At 44.8% G+C, this 22,103-nt stretch overlaps 1 protein-coding gene across 1 annotated transcript in view; it reads right to left on the bottom strand.

The window, feature by feature from the left end:
- Window positions 1-22,103, bottom strand: part of AR (androgen receptor) — a 252,096-nt gene that overhangs the window by 40,473 nt on the left and 189,520 nt on the right. The window contains exon 4 of the mRNA XM_083372317.1: window positions 8,279-8,566. Within this exon, the coding sequence (XP_083228443.1) occupies window positions 8,279-8,566 (288 nt within the window). The remainder of the gene's footprint in view (window positions 1-8,278; window positions 8,567-22,103) is intronic.

Raw genomic sequence — 22,103 nt, 5'->3', positions numbered from 1 at the left:
ACTCATACTAACTGGACCCTGGGCCCCAGTACCTCTCCTAGTCGGTTCTTCCGACTGGTGTTTGGGTGGCCGGTGTCTCTGGCGGGCTCTGCAAATGACTGTGATGTGGCATCTCCTTCCGCAAGCTCTGCACATGGCTGATCGAAATCTGCAGTTGGTGCGAAAATGATTGCTGCTGCACCCATTACATCTCGGTAAGAGAACTGCCTTATAATTGTCCTCTCGCTGCTGGCTATTTCAGTGTTGCGCATTGGGCTGCTTTTGGAGTCGGTTGATTTCAGTTTCTTTCTCCTTGGAGAATTCTTTGGAGCATTTGGCGTCCTCACAGTGGACCGTTTCTTCAAACTTTGTCGATTTGGTGGACTGCACTGTTTGAACGGCACCCCCAGCAGCTTCGACGGCCATCACCTCGTCTTGTGCTTCAGAAAACATTAAATTTGGTCTAGCAAAGAGTCTCTGCTAAAGCATTCTGTCCCATAGGCCGCAGATGAGCTGGTCTCATAGTCGCTCTTCTAAATTTGAAAATTTGCAAAGGCGTGCAGCCTGCCTCAGGCCCGCTATGAACTCAGAAGCTGATTCACCTGGTTGCTGCACTCTTTGGTCAAACTTGAACTGCCAAGCCATTTCAGACATCTTTGGCTGGAAGTGCCCAGTTAGCTTCTTTCTGAGGTCTGTGTAGGAGATTGCTTTGATCGGTGTTGGCACGAAAAGGTTCTCGGCCAAATCAAAGGTTGCTGGGCCACACAAGCAGAGTAGCATTGCAGCCTTCAGTCCTTCTGCGATCTGATTGGCCCTAAGGTAGTTTTCTACTTATGATAGATATGATGGCCATTCCTCCGGGTGTTTCACGTTGAATTCTCTCAGTTTCCCGACCTTTGGCATTCTTTTCCTGGTTCCTGCGTTCTTCCGGATCCTGCTTCCAGGCTCAGGGAATGAGTCCACTGAGCACGAGGTTGCTGGTATAGCTTGCTAGCCCACCTTGAGAGGGGGGGAAATGCCTTTTCCCTCCGGCATGCGCTGCCTTTCCCTCGTAGACTTCAACTCTTAATCAGCGAAGCAGAATCCCACCTTCGTCGCCACTGTTAAATAGCGGGTTCTTTGGCACAGGAATGAAGTCGCGAAGCTGAGTACAAGGTAACTCAGTTTATTTCGTGTATAAACTGTACTGGGGAAAAGGTTGCAACTAGCTACAATTTATAGTCTAGCCCCTAGGTGGCAGCCAATAGGTTTGAATCAACTATTGCCGCCTGGAGATAGCCAATTGCAGCACAGGAGACTTGTAGTCTGGGTTACTGGAGAGCCGTTAGCTGCTCCAGCAACCCACGTGGTATTCTTTAAGAGCCCAGTACATAACACTTAACATTAAGAAAACCAAGATCATGGCATTCGGCCCTCTCAATTCCTGGCAAATAGATGGGGAAGAAATGGAGGTAGTGACATATTTTATTTTCCTGGGCTCCAAGATCACTGCAGATGGGGACTGTAGCCAAGAAATTAAAAGACGCTTGCTCCTTGGGAGGAAAGCCATGGCAAATCTAGACAGCACACTAAAAAGCAGAGACATCACCCTGCGAACAAAAGTGCATATAGTTAAGGCTATGGTCTTCCCAGTTGCAATGTATGGCTGTGAAAGTTGGACCATAAGAAAGGCTGAGCACCAAAGAATTGAGGCCTTTGAACTATGGTGCTGGAGAAGACTCCTGCGAGTCCCTTGGACTGCAAGGCCATCAAACCGGTCAGTCCTAGAGATGATCAACCCTGACTGCTCTTTAGAAGGCTAGATCCTGAAGTTGAAACTCAAATACTTTGGCCACCTAATGAGAAGGAAGGACTCACTGAAGAAGAGCCTAATGCTGGGAAGGATTGAGGGCAAGAGAAGAAGGAAACGACAGAGAATGAGGTGGCTGGATGGAGTCACTGAAGCAGTAGGCATGAGCTTAAATGGACTCCAGAAGATGGTAGAGGACAGAAGGCCTGGAGGAATGTTGTCCATGGGGTCGCGATGGGTCAGACACAACTTCACAACTAACAACAATAACAACAAAGTTTTGGTACTGGCTTGGAGATCAAATAAAATTTAGATCACATTTATGCAGAAATACTGAAAATTCAAAAGGTTCACAAACTTTAAGCACCACTGTATTTGTGGAATTTCAATCTTCAGCTTCATAGTTGTTATGTTCAGACAGACGAATGACTCAGTGAGGTTTTAACAGTAAGAAGGTTTATTAATACACATATGTCAACTGACAACTGTCAGAATAACTCCGGCTTATATACTCCGGCCGTTTGAACTGTATCCAATCCGCAGCCTGGAATTTCCCGCCGTTAAAACATTAACCAATAAATGCACCCAAACTTCCCGCTTCAAAGAAACCTTTTGCAATTAAGCTACTGACACAACACCCCTTCCCCCCCAGTTGATGTTATTTGTTGACATAATCTCTCAAGTATTTTGGTGACTTATGGACCCTAGATGGGTATCTATTGGGCTTGCAATTTACATCATTGTTAACAGACTGGCTGATTGTTATGGGCCTAGAATTTTGGGTTACTGGCTCTATGGATTCTCTAATGACTGATTGCTGTTGCTGGTGTGGCTGTTGTTGTTGTTGATGTTGATCTTGCTGTTGTTGTTGTACAGGTACTGTTGGCCTGTCCATAGAAAACAACTCCCAATCGATTTGACTATGCTGTGGATTTGCTACAGCTAACCTGGGTTGAGTTTCCACTTCTCCCCCACTGGCAAACGAGTCATGTTGGTTAAGCCAAGATGCACTTCCCCAGTTGTAGAAACTTGTGTTCAATTTGACCCCCATTGACTGACACATTTTCGGAAACCCTCTTCCTTAGTTGGTCAATATGTCTTTTGCTTACTCTATTCCCTTCCCCCTCAATGGTGTAAGACAACGGCCCCAATATGTCAGTGACTACCCCTGGAACCCATTTGTCCCCAGGACCATAGTTTCTGGCCCAAACTAGGTCTCCAATGTTGAAGGACCTGTTTGGGATGTCAGGTTCTGCACTTGAGGGTAGTCTGTCAGGGTGTAACCTGTCCAGTTTAGTGGTTAGCCGTTTGCCCCACCTCATCTCCGCAGGGCTTTTCCCCGTAGCCGTGCAAGGGGTTGTGTGTTGAGTCAGCAAGAAGTCTGCAAGTCTTTGGTGCCAGTCGCCACGGATGATTCGCTTCAAGGCGTCTTTAGTGGTTCTCACGTTGCGTTCAGCCAAGCCATTGGTGGAAGGGTGGAAGGGTGCCGATGTTGCATGTCTAATCGAGTTGGCCTTGAGGAAACCCTGAAATTCAGCAGAGGTGAATTGGGGCCCATTATCAGATACAATCACATCAGGTAACCCGTGAGTGGCAAAGAGGCCCCTTAAAACCTGTATTGTTTTAGTAGATGACATTGAAGTAACAGGCACAACTTCCAACCACCGGGAGAAGCTGTCCACCACAACTAGGAAGGTTAGGCCTTGAAATGGCCCCGCAAAATCAATGTGAATCTTAGACCAAGGATTCCTGGCCATTTCCCACTTATGCGTGTGTGTATGTGCCTGTTCAGGCCTAGAGCGCTGACACTGATAACACCCTGACACACACTCTTCTATAGCCTTGTCTAACCCCGGCCACCACAAATGACTCCTGGCTAATGCCTTCATTCGGACAATCCCAGGGTGACCTTCATGTAATTCAGTTATAACCGTATTCCTGTGAAGTTCAGGAATGACAACTCGGTTACCCCATAATATACAACCCAAATGGGATGATAATTCATCTTTCCTTCTAAAATATGCAGTGTATTTAGGGTCCGGGTTTTTACTTGGCCATCCACCTAGTACCCAGGTCATAATCCTGTTGAGAATATGGTCTTTTTTAGTGGCCTCAGCTATTTCTCTAGCTGTTAAGGGGAATTCAGGTATTTCCTGTAGTGACAGAATTTGTCCTACGGGGGCAGGGTCACCAGCAGTGTTAGTTAAAGGTAGTCTGCTAAGAGCATCCGCGTGACCCATTTCCTTACCGGGTCTATGTTGCAAGGAAAATGAATATGCAGAGAGGAAAATTGACCACCTCAGCATCCTGGGAGACATTATTTGGGGTGTCTGTTTAAAGTTCCTACCATAAAGATAATCATGGAACTTTTTTACCCCTGCCACGATAGCTAATGCTTCTCTATCAATCTGAGCATAGTTCCGTTCAGCTTTGGTAAGCGTCCTGGAATAGTATGCTATTGGCTTTTGATTGCCCAGACTATCCATGTGGCTGATGACAGCTCCCACACCATAAGGTGAAGCATCACAAGCTAAATAGATCGGTTTGTTCTCAATAAAATGTGTAACTGTGGATTGGCTAGATAGAATATCTTTTAAGGTTTGAAAGCTAATTCTATGTTTTTCTTGCCACTGCCATGGGGTTTTTCTATCTAATAGTCTATGCAATGGTTCAGCGATGGCAGCTTTATGTGGCAAGAATGTGTGATAGAAATTGACTAATCCTAAAAAGGCTTGTAATTCAGCCTTATTTTTTGGTTCAGGAGCCAATTTAATTGCCTTAATTTTTTCAGCTGTAGGGTGGATTCCCTTTTCATCTATTCTAAACCCTAAGAACTCAGTGGATTTAACTCCAATACAGCATTTTTCCCTTTTTAATTTGAGTCCAGCCCCTCTAAATCTCCCCAGTACCTGTTCCAGACGCTCAGCTAAAATTTCTTCAGTTCTTCCAGCTATCAGGACATCATCAAAGTAAGGGCATACACCAGGTATGCCCTTTAAAGTCCTCTCCATCACCTCCTGAAAGATGCCTGGAGCTGCTGCAATACCAAATTGCAATCTGTGGACTCGGAATGCCCCCTTGTGGGTGACAATAGTTTGAGCTTCAGCAGCTTCCCTGGAAACAGTAAGTTGCAAATACGCCTGCGCCAAGTCGAGCTTGGCAAATATGGCGCCGTCCTGGATCGTGGCGAGGACCTGTTTCACCGTCGGGACCGGGTAAGCATGCTTTTTCATTCCTAAGTTCAGGATACTGAGGCCCCAGAATCGACTTCCATTTTGCAAGGGATTCCTTGCAGATGGACTGTAATTTTTAGTTTTGGTCTTAGGACATGGTTTATTTTTAGCTTTCCAATGTGGTTGACTCGCGCCTCCTCCCCGCGGTTGGGAAAACGTGCCACAGGTCTGGGGGTCTCGTTGCCACTATGGTAGGGGGTTACCTTACCTTCGGCCCAAACGTCGATTTCATGAAGACGATTGTTGCGAGGGCGTCCCCGGCAAATGGCCTGAATGTGGCCAGTCTTTCCGCACATTCTGCATTTAGCAGAGCGGAATCTACATGTTGCCCTGGGGTGGTTGCCCCCGCAGCTTCCACATCTGGTGTCGCTGTCGCGCGGTCTGGTTGGATTGTCTCTCGGTTGTCGTTGCGGTGCTGTTGGTTGAAATCGGCGACCCGGTTCTGGTCCTTCGCTGCGAGAAGGTCTTGCCGCCATTTTTCCAAACCTTCGGGTGACTTCGGCTATGTCGGCTTCCCATTGTTGATCCACCTCCCCGCTGTCCACACGGCTTCCTTGATTAATTTCGGCTGAAACAGCCATGCTATTGCGGGGGGGTCACGACTTCCAGTAGATTCATAAGTTAAAAGTTCGTCAAGGACTTCTTGTAGGTCGCCGGTGGGCTTAGCGATAATACGATTTTGTAACTGTTCATCTCGCAAGCCCAGCACCACTCTATCGCAAATCCTAATTTCTAGGTTGTCATATTTACACCGTAATGCTGCTTCTCTGACTGCGGCGACGAATTTCGTGATTGACTCGCCCGGTCTCTGATTGCGTTTTTCGAAAATGCGCCTCCAATAGAGTTCTGATCTTTTCAGCGTAAAATGTACTTTTAATTTGGCTAGCAAGTCAGCGTACGAGACGCTTGACACCGGCATAGGTTGACAGAGTCCAACGGCAACCCGGTACACGGGTGTGCCACTGATGGTCAATAAGGCAGCAGCCTTTTTCTGGTCGTCGGTTATGCCATTAACGAGCAAGAACCCTTCGACCTGTCCGACATATTCCTCCCAATCCTCTGGGTAGTTTGGATCAAATTCTTTTAAAGAGCCTAGTTGCGCCATTCGGAGGTTGTTTTATTCCGCCGCGGCCGCTAGCGGTTGACTGTGTATTTTAAAATTTACCGCCTTACGCTCAGCTGATTGTCGCCGATCCTTCACTAGTCTGCCATCTATCCCACCCTCGTCGCCACTTGTTATGTTCAGACAGACGAATGACTCAGTGAGGTTTTAACAGTAAGAAGGTTTATTAATACACATATGTCAACTGACAACTGTCAGAATAACTCCGGCTTATATACTCCGGCCGTTTGAACTGTATCCAATCTGCAGCCCGGAATTTCCCGCCGTTAAAACATTAACCAATAAATGCACCCAAACTTCCCGCTTCAAAGAAACCTTTTGCAATTAAGCTACTGACACAACAATAATTATGTCTTATTAGTGCTTTTTTGTCTTGCATTTTATCCATGCATCCAGAGCAATTTAAAGAGGCATCTGGAGGCCCAGGTGTTCCCAGGGAGGAAATCCATTCTGTGACACTTCAAACGTCTCTTCATAGCACTAAAGCGTGGGCTCTCAAAGCAACAATTAAGGGGAAGGACGCTTGTGGTAGTACAACCTTTTGGGGGGGGCGTGTGGAATTTTCAGGGCATTACACAATGTTTGTGAAGGAGAGTTGCCTAATCACAAATCGTGTCATCCCCAGTTGTCCGTTTATCTGAAATTATCTCTGCCTCCTCCCCTAAGGTCTGCTGTCCAGAATGCTTTTTCTTTTGTCTTTCCCAGCAAACCAGGTTTCCATTTAATTTGTTTAATATAGGATGTCAAAATACTGAACCCAGGTGGGTCAGGGAGTTTGATGTGAGAAGGCTTGTGGGGTCCCCATTACCTGCCCCGAGTGCCTTGTGTTCAAGACAACTCAGAGCAAGAGTCACGGGTGATGTGAGGGGTTTTTTGAGATCTCTGGGTCCTTGGAGCTTCCTGGGACAGGGTCACCTTGTGTACTTTATGCAACACAAACTGTTTCAGGTGCATCATTTGAGCCTGTTGGACAAAGATGGAACTATCAGCTGCATCTATTAAATTTTGTTTTGCTTGCAGGTAGTGCCTAAAGAAAAAAATCTCTTGGAAAGAATCAGAAGGCTAAGCTCTCATAGAGCAGTCTGGAATGGATCTTCTCAAGGAACATCTTGTCCTGTAAGGCCCTTCAATGTTTTGAAAAACTGGATTCTTTCATTTGTTCCATAGAATGGGTGGCATGGGATTTTTCTTCTGCTTTTCTTTTACGCTGATGGATCCCTTCTGCATGGGTTGCCTCTTGAAGTGAAACCAAGTCTGTAATATCTTTTCTTCCTTTAAACATTTAAAGGTTTCAATTTCAAAATATTCCCTTCCATCCTAAGAAGTTCTTTATAAGTAATTACATCTTGTTTCTGCTCCACGTTTATATTTCCTATTGCATGTCTAGGTATTGCCCATATAGGTATTTTATTATTTAATATATATTGGTACTTTTTCCAAACTTGGAACAAAGCGTTCCTTAAAATATGAATCTTAAAAATATTATCCACTTTTTTGTCATAAAATAAATACGCATGCCATCCATACAATAAATCATACCCCTCAATATTCAATATTATCAATATTGAATATCAATATCAATAGCAATATTCAATATACAAATTAAATAAATAAATAAATAAATAAATAAATAAATAAATATTCTTTCATTTGTTAAATTGTAGCAATCACTAATTGTTGATAACACAACTGCATCATAATATAAACTCAAATTGGGCATCTTCAAATCCCCTCTCTCACAAGTTCTGTTTCTGTTACTACAATAAAGCAATGTTCCTGTTTGAACCCTCTCGTCTTGCCTCCTGCTTCCCAAGAACCCACTACACAACAGTATCCATGCCATGTACCCTCAGTTAAGTTTCCTTGAGATAAATTCAACCCCTTGTCGACCCTTTCATGCATTTTTTGTGGTAATAATAAAGCAGGCGGTTGGACTAGAAGACCTCCAACCTCCCTTCAAACTCTATTATTCTGTTAGCCACCACCTTCTTCCCAGAGGTTTTTTCACTTCCAGCCTAGCCTTCAGCTCTAAGATTGCCAGGAAGTCTCTCTGACTTCAACCGAATGCTGCCATCTGAGATGCTCCCTTTGTTTAACACCTTCAGATCCTGACAGGGCTGAATGGAGCTGGGGGTACACAAACATGCTTCTCACCTGGCAAGGCTTTTGCCCATTTCACCACATGTACCAGGTGCCTCTCTCCAAGCTCATTCAAACTGGTCAGAAGGGAGCCAAAGGAGTCAGGCTGATTATTGTCATGCCCTGCACAAACCACGCCAGGCTCAATGGCTTCCAGGACATTGAGGAAGATAGGCTGGCATTCCAGGGCATCGATGTGTGTGATGGGCATTTTCGTGGCTTGCTCCTCAGTGGGGCTCGATGGCCCTGCTGTTTCCCCTTCTTCTTGCATCTTCAGGTTACCCATTTTTTTTAACTTGCGGGCTGAAAGGAAAAAAGGGTTCTGAGAAAACTTTCCATCACAGGTTGACAGTTTATAGGATGAGTGGATGAGTGGACATATTATCAAAGGAGGAAAAGTTTATGGAAGCTTCCTTCACAATACTAAACCTGCTGCTCTTGGGTGCTGCTACTGCTACTCTGGGGAGAGACACCAGAATGGCCTGGGGGCCCCCTGAATTCCTCTGCCCAGCCTAGGCTGAGAGGTGGGCAGGACAGAATTTTAACGCAGCTCCCACTCACCCAGGGACTTGTGTAAATACAATTCAAAGAAAATGATAAGATTCTCACTATCTCAACCAGACTTTGCACAACAACCCCGAGAGTCCAATCTTCTCCCCCAAGTATTCCACAACAGAATACTGTGTAGGCTTGCACAAATTTGTAAGGAATATTTTTAGGGTTTACAAAAATTAATGTGTTAGGATTTGAGCAAACCATTTGGGAGTGATAGACATCACAGGGGTTGTGGTTGCCCCTAAAACGAGTGCTCCTCCTCCTGTTGTGTTTGTCGCATTTGGTATGACAAGATGGAATTGTGTTCCTCTGAATGCCTCTCAATATTCAGAACTGACTGCTGATGTTCACCATTATAATTATATGGAATTTTCCCCAATGCCCAGAGCAGCAGCATAGCCCTGGATCTCCTGCTGCAGGAACATAACGGAGATTTTTCCATTATTATGCTTTTGTATTTCTGAACAATTAGATTTCTGACAACCGTTCTTGCAAGCAAAAGAGCATGTTTATATATTTTTGATCTGATCCTACAAGACTAGTTATACTCTACAAAGTAAAGGGTAGCCATCCTTTTAATATGACAGGGGTCACTATAATCAAGGGCAAAATGGCGCACAAAGCATAAATCTTTGATGACCTACCCAGCCCCCAAATCTTGTAAAATCTCTTAGGATAATTCTCATTAATTCTGGCAGTCTATGTCATTTTTAAAAATTAAATGATGCATTTTTAAAATGTTAATTTGGAGGTTCCATGGAAGCCACTTGCAGGCTGTGCATTCTATAGCTCAGACATGTCAAACACAAGGCCCGGGGGCCGGATGCAGCCCGCGAAGTGGTTTCATGTGGCCCGCGAAGCCATCCTGGAAACAGTAAGGGAACGGCCCCCGCTGTCTTGGCCCCAGCCCAGGCTGGCCAGGAGCCAATGTACAATTTCGTGGTGGTCATCTATGCTGAAATACATTCAGTCTTAGCTCTACAAGGCCATCTGGAAACAACCCGTGCCATGTTGGCACTGCCTCCTCGGTGCATGCTGGGGAGGTATCACCCTTTGTGAGGAATGAAGAAATGCACCATCGCTTGGAAGTGGCCAGCACATGGCCCTGCCTATTTCGGGCAGACTAGCGGTTGGGCAGCATTGTGCTTCTCTTCAGATTCATGCCACCCAGCTCAGCCTCTTGGCACTGTGAGTAGAGCACCCCGCTACCTGCCAAAACCGGGCAGGCTAGGGGCTGGGCAGCATTGTGCCGGTAACATCAACTCTCACGCTGCTCATGGCATCCCCTCCCACAGAGCCCACCAAGCCGGATATGTGAAGTAGGCGAGGGCCATGTGCTGGCCATTTCCAGGCAATGGTGCATTTCTTCATTCCTCACGAAGGATGACACTTCCCCAGCTGTGTTTCTTGCCTGTTTTTCTCCCTCCCTCCCTCATCTCAAATATTTTACCACCACTCTGTTCTTTGGAAGGAAGGAAGGAGAGGGAAGGTCTGAGGGAAGTCCTACCTTAGTCCTGCCCTGCTGCCCTTTCACCATCCCCTTGCCCCCTCCTCCTGGCCTATCCTGGGGGGTCTCCCATCCTATTGCTAAGGAAGCTTTGAATACAAAGCCAGGTCTTCTCACATGGAGAGGGAGTGGGCCTCCCTCTTGATTTTGCCCTCGTACCCATCATGAGCAACCTGGCTAAGGAGAGCAAGCATAGCAGCAGCAGCCTTGAGGAGGAGGTAAATGCAGCTGGGCACCCCCTTGGGGAAGTGGGGCTGGGCTTAGTGCCATGGGTGCTTGAGGGCTGGGCTAGGCATTTGACCTCCGCGCCACCGTCCAGTCCCCCCTCCCCATGGCCTGAGAGGAACAGTGAGGCTCTTCTGGTGGACCACACCTTGGCACTTCCCCGGTTCCATCTCCTTCTGCCAGATACCCTCAGATCTGTCCCACTCCTGCCCAGGCCCCCATAGGCACCCTTGACACAAATGATGTAGAGCTGGCCATGCTCACCCAGTAGGCCATACACACTCCAGCCACGCCCACCCAGTAGGCCACGCCCACCCTGGCCACATCCAGCCGGCCCCTTGAGGGCACGCAATGCTGATGCGGCCCTCAATGAAATTGAGTTTGACACCCCTGCTATAGCTGCTCCCCCCCCGTCACAATGGAATCACAAAGGCTGGGTAAAAAGAGAGGCCGAGCTATTGCAGCAGCACAAGTGGGGTCATTGTTCCCCTTCTCCACCCCACCTTCCCCATCCCTATTCAGCTCTATGTTTCATACTATCGTTTATACCAAAGCCTCCTAATATTTCCTAATATTCAAATGGGATCGGCTTTTAGGTAACTTACATCCATTATTCCTGCCTTTGAGTGTGACAATCTGCGCTTTTCAAAACTAAAAACTTTTTCTTTTAATTTCTCTTTGGAGGTTGAGTTTCTGGTTGGTGCTTTGATAACCTTTGCTCCCTTCTCTAAACTGTCAGAATTGTTCCAGTTTTTACTGGTCATGTTGCTTTTGGTATTGTGCAATTTATTAATTTTTTCCTGATATTCAAATGAAATTGCCTTTTTAAAACAAACAAACAAACTATATCTCCCTAGACCAGGGCTTTTAAACTTTTTCACGCACTGTACCACTTTTAGGATATGGCAACATCTGAGTACCACCAGTCACCTAGCAAGGTGTCAAAAACTTGACCAAAAAAAAAGGAAAAAAGTGATGAAGTACAGGTAGTCCTTGACTTACAACATTTCGCTTAGTGACTGTTCAAAGCTACAATGGCACTGAAAAAAGTGCCCCGCAAGCCACAGCCGAGCAAGACACCTGCCTACCTGCCCGGCGGCCCTCTTCCTCCTGTCCGAGGTTTTCATTGTTGTGAGCATTTCTGTTGAGGATTGGCAGTGGGGGTGGGGTGGGGGGTGTTTGGTTTTTATTCCCACTGTCTGCTGGGTGGTTGCAGCAGGTTTTGGTCACTTCACATGACCCTGGGACACTGTGACCGTCATAAATATGAATCAGTTGCCAAGCATCTGAATGTAAATCACAAGACCCTGGAGATGCTGCAACATTCCAGCTGATCGGCACTTCTTCTGGGCTCAGAAGCGCCAGGATCAGCGCCGAGCTCCAGCTGGAGCCTGGTGCTGATTCTGGCGCTTCCACTGAGCTCTGACAGCCCCGAAGAAGCGCTGATCCTGGTGCTTCCGCTGAGCCCTGACAGCCCTGCAGCTCCAGCCGTCTCTCGCTCAGGCTTGTGCGGTGCTGCCACTGGTTCAGCTCATTCCCCTCCCCCATTACCACTTTTCTAGGATAGTCACGTACCGCCTGCCAGGTGCCAATGTACCATAGGTGGTACCCATACCACTGGTTGAAAAGCCCTGCCCTAGACAACCAGGATACTCTACTGACTTCATGGTTGTCTTCTATTTTGTCATTTCACTGAATTGCTTGCCTTTATGTGTTTTTAGGATGCTGACTGGCTGTGGGATCCAAATGGTGACTGCAGAAGTGGCTGTGGGTCAGACCAGGTTCCACTATTTCACAGAAGTGCTGCATTTCAGGGGTTCTGAAAGGCCTCTCAAATTCCTGACTGCTTGAATCAGAGGTGGGGAACAACGGCCCCTTTATGACTCATGGAGTTCAACTCCCAGAATTCCTGAGCCAGTATAGCTGGTTCAGAAATTATGGGAGTTGAAGTCCACAAGTCATCGAACGGCCATCGTTACCCACCCCTGTCCTGAATGATAAATGAATTTGTCTGGCGCATGAATAATGCTAATGATTTTATGTGCTAGTGACACGTAATAAAAACACTTTTCATCAGTAAATATGTCAAACAAATAAACCTAGTGACAGAAAGTTGTATTTTTTTAAAAAAAATAAAGACTTTCCACTAGCAATTAACATTTAAATAATGTTATTTTAATGGGAAGAATGAGCTTGCCTAGTTTTGCACAATTCCTGAAACTTAGGTTCTATTGTTGAGACACCCGCCCCCAGCTCTCATTCCACATTTGTTTTCCCTCTTCAGAACAGAAACAATGGGAAACCTCAACTTGGGTCAGGCCAAGGAGCGAGCACAGACCGCGATCCAGCTTTGCAGGTGCAACCTCAGCTGGTCAAGCTTGTTCTGGGCTTTGCTTAGACAAGAGGACTGTTGGCTTGCCCAGGAGAAGGGGCAGCAATCACAATTGTAAAAACCCTGCCTTACAGAATTAAGAAAAAGAGACGTTTTTCTATGTCCTTGTATTAATTAGGCTGGTTAAATCCAGCTAGAAATGGTGGCTCTATATACCAGAGGAAGCCAGCTCGGTCAGCCCTGCCCCTGGTCTGAGCTGAGCAACTGAACAGCTTGCTGAGTCCTGAATGTTCCTCCGCTGAAGAGCTGCACTGCCAGGGAGATTTAAGCCCATCGAGGCAACCTTCAGACTTGCATCATGTTACATAGATAAGAATAAAACCCTAGGAAGTCTGTGATTATGACTTCTTTAATTCTCTGAAATGGACTGTTTCTAGCCTTTATTTTTTCATTTTCCACTCCTGGGTGTTTGCTTTAATTATTGGCTTGTTCACAACCATAAAGTCTCCAGAGCCGGATTTTGTTATTCTAGACAATAAAATGCTTTTATATCTCCCTGAAACTCTATCACCTTCTTCTCAAAAGCCAACTTGGAAGAAAATAAAATAATTAATTAGAAAAAAATGGGGAAGAGAGAGGAAAAATCCTGATTGCTTCACTTCAGCAAGAGAAGCATAAAATAGTATCTGTTGTCCTGGAGGATCTGTCTCCCTACATTAAATGATATTTATCTGAAACTTCCTTTGGCCATAATTTAAAAAATAAGCCTCCAAACATAAAAATGTCAAATCAAAGAGCATCTCAATAAATCAATTCAAAGGCTGATCTTTAATTATACCTTTGGATGATCTACAGTAAAAGCAATTAAGGGAGGTTGCTCTGTAAAAATGGGAACATGGCAATAAAAAATAAAAGTGAGTAACCTTTGAAAAACAAGAGCAAAGTGCAGCATGACATCCGTGCCATTATTTATGCAGGTTGGGATGGTGACAAGGAGAATTGCTGAACATGATCTGACTGTGTCTCGCAAGGTTCTGATAAGCTTCCCCAAGAACATTGCTGCACTCCTCTCTTAACCTTGAGGCAGTTTTGCTTCAAGCTCCATGGTCAGCATAACATGGCCTATCTGACACAACAGTCCCTCTGTTTTGACTACATGGATGGTCGCCCACAAGGGAGGCAAGGAAGATGCTATGCATCTGGAAAGATCTAACCTTCCAGAGTTGCCTGCATGGCCATTTCTGAGAGAAGCTGCAACTTCAGTCCATGTTCGGAAGTCAAGATCCAAAATTTAGACATTAGAGCAGCTCTGCTCAACTTCTCATGATCTCCATGCTTCGCAAGTGCAACTTCAAGGCTTCCCAGCTAACAGGACCACTGCAAATACTGGGTGGTATTCAGTTAGTAATGATTGTGCCTTGGATAAACCTCAGTGGCCACAATGCTACCATTGAGCAAAGCATTTATTTAATGTTTTACTTGTAGTTTGGGGAGATTCCCCATCATCCACGCCACGGTTGTCCCAAAAGTGCTTTTCAAAAGGCAACTGGACTTTGCTTTTGCTTGAGGATGTTTTGCTTCTCATCTAAGAAGCTTCTTCAGTTCTGCGAATCTCCACAGACACCTCCAGTGATGGAACACCCACAATGTCTGGAGGCAGCCACTCCACTGGTTAATTGTTCTGACTGTCAGGAAATTTCTCCTTAATTTTAGGTTGGATCTTTCCTTGATAAGTTTCCATCCATTGCTTCTTGGCCTGCCTTCAAGTGCTTTGGAGAATAGCTTGACCACCTCTTCTCTGTGACAGCTCCTCAAGTATTTTTGAAAGAATGTTACTATCATGTTACTCCTACTCCTTCTCTTTGTTAAACTAGACACAACTAATTCCTTGAACTGTTCATCATACTATTAATCTCCAGACTCCTGATCATCTTTGTTGTTCTTCTCTGCACTCTTGCTAGAGTCTCAACATTATTTTTGTATCATGGTGACTAGAAATGGATGCAGTATTCCAAGGGTGGTCTTACCAGCACAGCAGAAAGTGGTACTAACACTTCATGTGATTTGAGGATATCCCTCTGTTGATACAGCTCAGGACGGCATTCACTTTTTTGGCTGCTGTGGCAGCGTGTCTCAACCTCAGCAATTTTAAGATGTGTGGTCTGCAAGCATGCTGGCAAGGGAATTCTGGGAGCTGAAGTCTTAAAGTTGCTGAGATTTTGAAAAAGCCCTGCTCTACAAGTAGTGAATGCCCCATTAGGAAACATAGAGAGCAGCCTTGCAAGTCCAGCTTGTTTCCTCTAATGCACAAGAGGTCAGTTAGTGAGAAAACATTCCAGAGTTTGGACAAACAGATTGCTATATCCAGTCTAGCCCTCTCCCCCTCCCATCAGCCCAGCTGCTCCAAAATGACAGATTCTGCTTTCTTTGGAACAAGTCCTGGTTTCCTGCTGATAATGATTGTAGCTTTGATTATGGATGGGAAAAGACAAGATGCCCTGTTTCCTCAAGAGGAGAAGGTTATTAAACTTAAACTGATGGATCAGCTCAACCACACAACACAAATAGGAGTGGGTGTGTGGGTGTATGTGTGCATGTGTGCAAATGGGAGGGAGGGAGAGAGAGAGAATATGATGTATTAGGTATTGAATATTTGGGATGTCATTAGAAACATTGGTAGGGGGAAGCGACCACTGGCACCACTCACATGCCCCACCCTCAATCTGCCCATGGAAGTACAAAACGTGCTCCAGGCTGAAAAACAAGGGTAGCCTGGTATGTTCACATTTGTCCTGCACATTGCCCAATGCAGCTGGAAACTGTGTCAGCCGTGCCTTGGGCAGAGGAGGAGGGCAGGGCAGGAATGAAGAACGCTTGCAAAATCCCTCCTTGGCGCCTAAGTCCATCTGAAAGGGCAGGGATGGGCAGAGCCCTAAAAAAGCACCCTTGATCTTGAACTGGCACCACAGGATCTTTTGGCAACTGTTGGGCAGCTGCTGGGATTGGGACCCCCGTTTCAAATGAAGGGCAGTCAGGCCTTCTGTTGCCTTGGAGGTAGCTAAGGAAACACAGCTCTATTCAAAATGGTTTACAACATCATGCCCACACTGTTTAACTGGAAAAGCCTGAGATTATTAATCCATTGTGGCTGGCAAGTTTTACAGAGACCTCTGGAAGCCTATGAGATAGGTCACACAAACAAGAAATACTCAAGGGAAGCAGAATCACATTAACAGAAACATTTCTAGATACACAGAGATACACCACCACTGGGCTAGAAACATATGCTCAGTCTTAAACTGAGGAATATTTGTATTTAGAAGTGATGAGTATAAAATCTTCTAGTCCAACCCCCTGCCCAGGCAGGAGATCCTATCCACTGCAGACAAATGGCTGTCCGGTCTCTCCTTAAAAGCCTCCAGTGATGGAGCACCCACAACTTTGGGAAGCAAGCCACCATTCAACTGATTAATTGTTCTCACTGTCAGGAAATTCCTCCTTAGTTCTAGGTTGCTTCTCTCCTCCATCCATTGCTTCTTGTCCTGCCTTTAAGTTGACCCCCTCTTCTTTGTGGCAGCCCCTCAAATATTGGAAGATTGCTATCATGTCACCTCTAGTCCTTCTTTTCACTAGACCAGACGTTCCCAATTCCTGCAACTGTTCTTCATATGTTTTGGCCTCGTCCCCTAATCATCTTTGTTGCTCTTCTCTGCACTCTTTACAGAGTCTCAACATCTTTTTTACATCGTGGTGACCATACCTGGATGCAACATTCCAAATGTGATCTTACAAGGCATTATAAAGTGGTAGTAACACTTCACGTGACCTTGATTCTATCCCTCTGTTAATGCAGCCAAGGACTGCATTGGCTTTTTTTGACAGCTGCTACACGTGGCTGGCTCATATTTAAGTGATTGTCCACTAGGATTTCAAGATCCCTCTCATAGTTACTTTTCTCTGCATTGATTTTCATTTTGTTAGACAGGGCCCAGTATTCATGTCTGCTGAGATCCATCTGGATCTTCATCTTGTCTTCCAGGCTGCTGGCTGTTCCTGCCAGTATAATAATAATAATAATAATAATAATAATAATAATAATAATAATAATAATAATAATAATAATAATAATAATAATAATAATAATAATAAACCTTGGAGGTCATCTAGTCCAACCCCCTGCTCAGGCAGGAAACCATATACCATTTCAGGTAAATGGCTGGCCAGTCTCTTCTTAAAAACTTCCAGTCTTGGAGCATTCACCGCTTCTGCAGGCAGGTTGTTCCACTGGTTAATTGTTCTAACTGTCAGGAAGTTTCTCCTTAGTTCTAGGTTGCTTCTCTCCTTGATGAGTTTCCCTCCGTTGCTTCTTCTCCTGCCTTTGGGTGCTTTGGAGAATAGCTTGACTCCCTCTTCTTTGTGGTAGCCCCTGAGATATTGGAATACTGCTATCATGTCACCCCCCCTTGCCCTTCTCTTCATTACATACCCAATTCCAGCAACCGTTCCTTATATGTTTTAGCCTCCAGTTTCCTAATCATCTTTGTTGCTCTTCTCTGCACTCTTTCTAGAGTCTCAACATCTTTTTTACATCGTGGTGACCAAAACTGGATGCAGTATTCCAAGTGTGGCCTTACCAAGGCATTGTAAAGTGGTATTAATACTTCACATGATCTTGATTCTATCCCTCTGTTAATCCAGCCTAGCACTGTGTTGGTTTTCTTGGCAGCTGCAGCACACTGCTGGCTCATATTTAAATGATTGTCCACTAGGACTCCAAGATCCCTCTCACAGTAACTACTATTGAGCAAGGTACCACCTATCCCTTTGTTGATGAAGATGTTGAGCCCTGGGCCCATAACAGAGCCCTGGGGCACCCCACTACACACTTCCTTCCATGTAGATGCAGTTCCATTGAGGACCACACGCTGAGTACGGCCTGTCAGCCAACTACGAATCCATCTGGTGGTGATGCTGTCTAACCCACATTTTTCTATCTTATCAAGTAGTAGGTTGTGATCTACTTTATCAAATGCCTTACTGAAGTCCAAGTAAATTATATCTACAGCATTCCTCTGGTCCACTAATTTTGTCACTTGGTCAAAGAATGCAATAAGATTTGTCTGGCATGATCTCTTTTTGACAAACCCATGTTGGCTTTTAGTAATGACTTTGTTTGCCTCTAGGTGTTTGCTGATTCGTTGTTTGATTATCTTTTCCAGAATCTTCCCAGGTATTGAGGTCAGGCTGATAGGTCTGTAATTTCCTGGATCTATTTTTCCCCTTTTTTGAAGATGGGAACTACATCATCTCTCTTCCAGTCATCTGGTAGATCCCCAGTGCTCCAGGATCTTTGAAAAATATAGTTCAGTGGTTCTGAGATCACATCTGCCAGTTCCTTGAGAACCTTAGGGTGTAATCCATCTGGTCCTGGTGATCTCAACTCATCCACACTGGACAGGTGCTCACTTACCATTTTCTTGCCTATCTTAACTTGTGTTTCTATTCTGTTTTTTATGGCACTGTTTTTGATAGGTTGGCCTATTTTTTTCCCTTTGTGTAAAGACAGATGCAAAAAACCCCCAAGTTAAATAGTTCTGCTTTCTCCCTGTTGTCACCTACTTGAAACTTTCCCCCACTAATGGACCAATCATTTCCTTCACTTTTTTCTTGTTTTTTACATGTTGAAAGAAGCTTTTTTTGTTATTTTTGACTTTGGTCGCAAGCCTTAGTTCATTCTGAGCCTTAGCTTTCTTCACTTCATCTTTACAGGCACGGGCTATTTGCTGATATTCTGCCTTAGTTATGTGCCCCTCTTTCCATTCTTTATACTTGTCCTTTCTATCTTTCAATTTATTAGAGAGTTCTTTATGCAGTCATGTTGCTTTCTTTTGAGAGCTGTTATTTTTCTTCTTTGTTGGTATTGTACTAGACTGGGCCTTTATTATCTCACTTTTCAAAATCTCTCAAGCTTCTTGAGTTGTTTTCCCCTTTAGGATTCTCATCCATGGAATCCTTCCTAAGCTCTCTCTAAGTTTATTGAAATTAGCTCTCTTAAAGTCCAAGACTCTAGTTTGGCTGTGTTCTATTGCTTGTGCCTCCAGAATGTTGAATTCCAATATTGCATGATCACTTCCTCCCAAGGTTCCTGTGGCTTCGACACCTTCTATCATTTCATCTCTGTTAGTGAGAATTAGATCCAATATGGCTAATCCCCTAGTTCCCTTCTCTACTTTTTGGGAGACAAAGTTAAGTGCTAGGTTTGTCAGGAATCTGTTTGATCTTCCACTTGGTGCGGAGTTTGTCTCCCAGTTGATGTCAGGGTAATTAAAGTCCCCCATTACTATTGTGATGTCCTTCCTACATACCTTAGTTAGCTGACTAGCAAAAAGTTTGTCTATTTCCTTTGTTTGGTTGGGTAGCCTATAGTATATATCAATGGCAATGTCTTTTTTCCCCTTCCTTTTATATTGACCCAAATGCATTCAAGACAGTTTTCATCATTGTTGTGCTCTATTTCTGTAGAGAGTGGTGTCTGTAAATTTGGTGAGTTCCCCTTCTATTCCCTCATCTAAATCATTTATGAAGATGTTGAAGAGTACAAACTGGCCATCCTGAACCAGTATTAAGCAGGTCTAGGGCATTTAGAAGGTCTCAATCAGTTTGGGTTAAATAAATGCAATGATGGCAGATGGTAATTTTATTTGCTGGGTTCCTTGCCTGAGTTAGATATGAACAATAGCTTTTGTTGCCCATTTTCCATCTTCTGTCTTCCAGTTGCAGATTTTGTCATTTTACCACACTTATTTTCAGCTAGTTATTTTTCCATTTAATATGTTGCCAACTTTGTGTTAGACTAAAAAGAGATGGGATATAAAGCTTAAAATAAATGAAGTTGGTTACTTCTGAAACATTTGTTTCTGTAAGATCCTTTATCCTGAGTAGGAGAGCTCTGATGTTGGATTGGTGGGATGCTGGTGAGGCAGAGGATTCTTGGATTTTTTGTTTGTTTGTGTGTGTGTGTGTGTGTGTGTGTGTGTGTGTGTGTGTGTGTGTGTGTATCTTTGAGTCTGGTTTTGACTCCGGGTAACTGCCTGCAGTTTCCTTGATCCAAGTGGAGGCCTCCCTTTGTCTGCAGTGCTGTGCTGGTGTGGAGGCTTTGGGGAAGTAAGAGCTACAACTACAAAGCAGGAGCCAAGAATTGGCTGTGCTGATTTTAGCCCAGAGCTTGCAAACACTAACCCAGGGGTAGGCAACCTTGGCTCTTCTATGACTTGTGGACTTCAACTCCCAGAATTCCTGAGCCAGCTATGCACTAAACCTTAGTGCTTGATTGCATGGGTGGCTCAAGTATGAACGATGCAAGTCTGAAGTCAAGGTTTTACAGCTCTTGGCATCTGATGGACTAGATCAGTAATGAACTGCATCAACAATAAAAGATATTGTATTAGTCAGAGCACCAAACCTACATTTTCTTCCTCTTCCCTTTTCTCATCACTTCAGCTGCCTACTGTTAATAAATAGTTAATCACAAATATCTAACCACTGAACATTTTTGCACCTTTCTGTGGGGTCAAGACAGGAACAACTCGGGGAGGGATTCCAAAGGGGGGAGACTGATGGGCACCAATTCACAGCCCAGATTTTCACAATTACTTTTAACCTAACATTAAAAGGGAAGATAAAAGGAGGCAGGCAAAAAGGTTAGACTGACCTAGAATGGACACACGTGCACATACAGCATTCATTTGCTTGGCCTGAGGAAGCACCTGATCATGGGAAGGACTGAGCTTTATTTGTAACATTCAACTAAAGAGATTTTCTTTCTGAAAGGGAACTCTTAGCTTGGTCAGAACAAAGCCAAGCAGGAGACTGTTTGGCAGTTAAACTCCCAGGAAACCACCAGCTACTCTCATCTGATGCCCATTGGCCCAGGCTGCTCTCGGGAGTTTGTGGCCTTGGATCCAGGGTGCCTCTGCTCACAAGTGACCAACAGGCACCAGTAGGACACCTGGGACTGCCGGGGCTGGGCATTTGGAAAAAGATGCAAATGACAAGGAGTCGGCCTGTAGGGAACCTTTGGGCTGGGTTATGATTTGGGCAATTCTTCAGGACAGTGACCTAAGGACTGCATGAATTTCCTTCCCCTAAGTTGCATTTGGCACAGAAAAGTCTTATATTGCATCTCACATCTTTTTGTGTCAGCATTGTGAAAGCAACATTAAGTGGCTTTTGGGGTGATTGCAGACTTGCTTAAGGAGACTTGAGAACATTCAGAAGCAGTTATGGATCCTTGTTTATCTTACCCATCCTATAGTCTGCCAAACAAGTTCAGAGCAAAATCCGCAAGCAGCACAATCTGGCACCTGTTTTTTAGCAACAAGATCCACTGAGCTCAACAGGGCTCACTTTGGCACCCTGTCTTTCAGGACAGAACCTGGGAAGCAACCTGGCAGATCTTTTGATTGCCTACAACTCCGCTAACCTGAGGGTTCCCTATTTTAGTTGGAAAGATGGCTATTAATAGCAGCCCCTGGCACATCTTGTATGGCCTGCTCCACTGTCTATGGAAAAAGAGGGATCCTTGTGCCCCGGCTGGGTTGGGATTATAACTTTCAAGGCAACAGGAGGGAAAGGCTGGTTTGCTTACTCTGTGATAAAGGGTACTTTGTTCCAAAATGGCACCAGCTAGGAATTACGACTTGATCTGTGCTGTATCAACACCATCAAAGCTGAGTCTGACTCTCAGTATTATTTGCTGCAAATGTGCTCCCTTTGGTAGCTTGTGGATCCTGGCTGTGAAACTCAGCCCAATGGAGCCTAAGACTATGCCACACACTTGAACTCTCTGCTGCCTCTCTTCTGGATGAGGACAGAACAGAATAACAGAGTTGGAAGGGACCTTAGAGGTCTTCTAGTCCAACCCCCTGCTCAAGACATGGAATATGAATGCGCATCATCTGGTTGCTGTTGAAAAAGCTAAATGTTTTCTGTGACAAAGAGCAGGTAGCCTAAGCCTTGACAGTTCTACTTGTTTTTTTAACAAGAGGCTTAAACTGCATGTTAAGAATTAAAAAAAATAAATGCTCCAGAACATACTGTATTAACAGTAGTTTGTGACAGCAGCAGGATGAAACGCTCCTTAAAATGCACACAGATAGTGAGATTTTTTTTCCAGTATTTGGGGTGGAGATGGGGGTGGGCTGCTTTTATTATTGTTATTC

The sequence above is a fragment of the Vipera ursinii genome (assembly GCF_947247035.1).
Source record: "Vipera ursinii genome assembly, chromosome: 12".
In the NCBI taxonomy this organism is placed as follows: domain Eukaryota; kingdom Metazoa; phylum Chordata; class Lepidosauria; order Squamata; family Viperidae; genus Vipera; species Vipera ursinii.
This window is presented reverse-complemented; position numbering and strand designations above follow the sequence as displayed.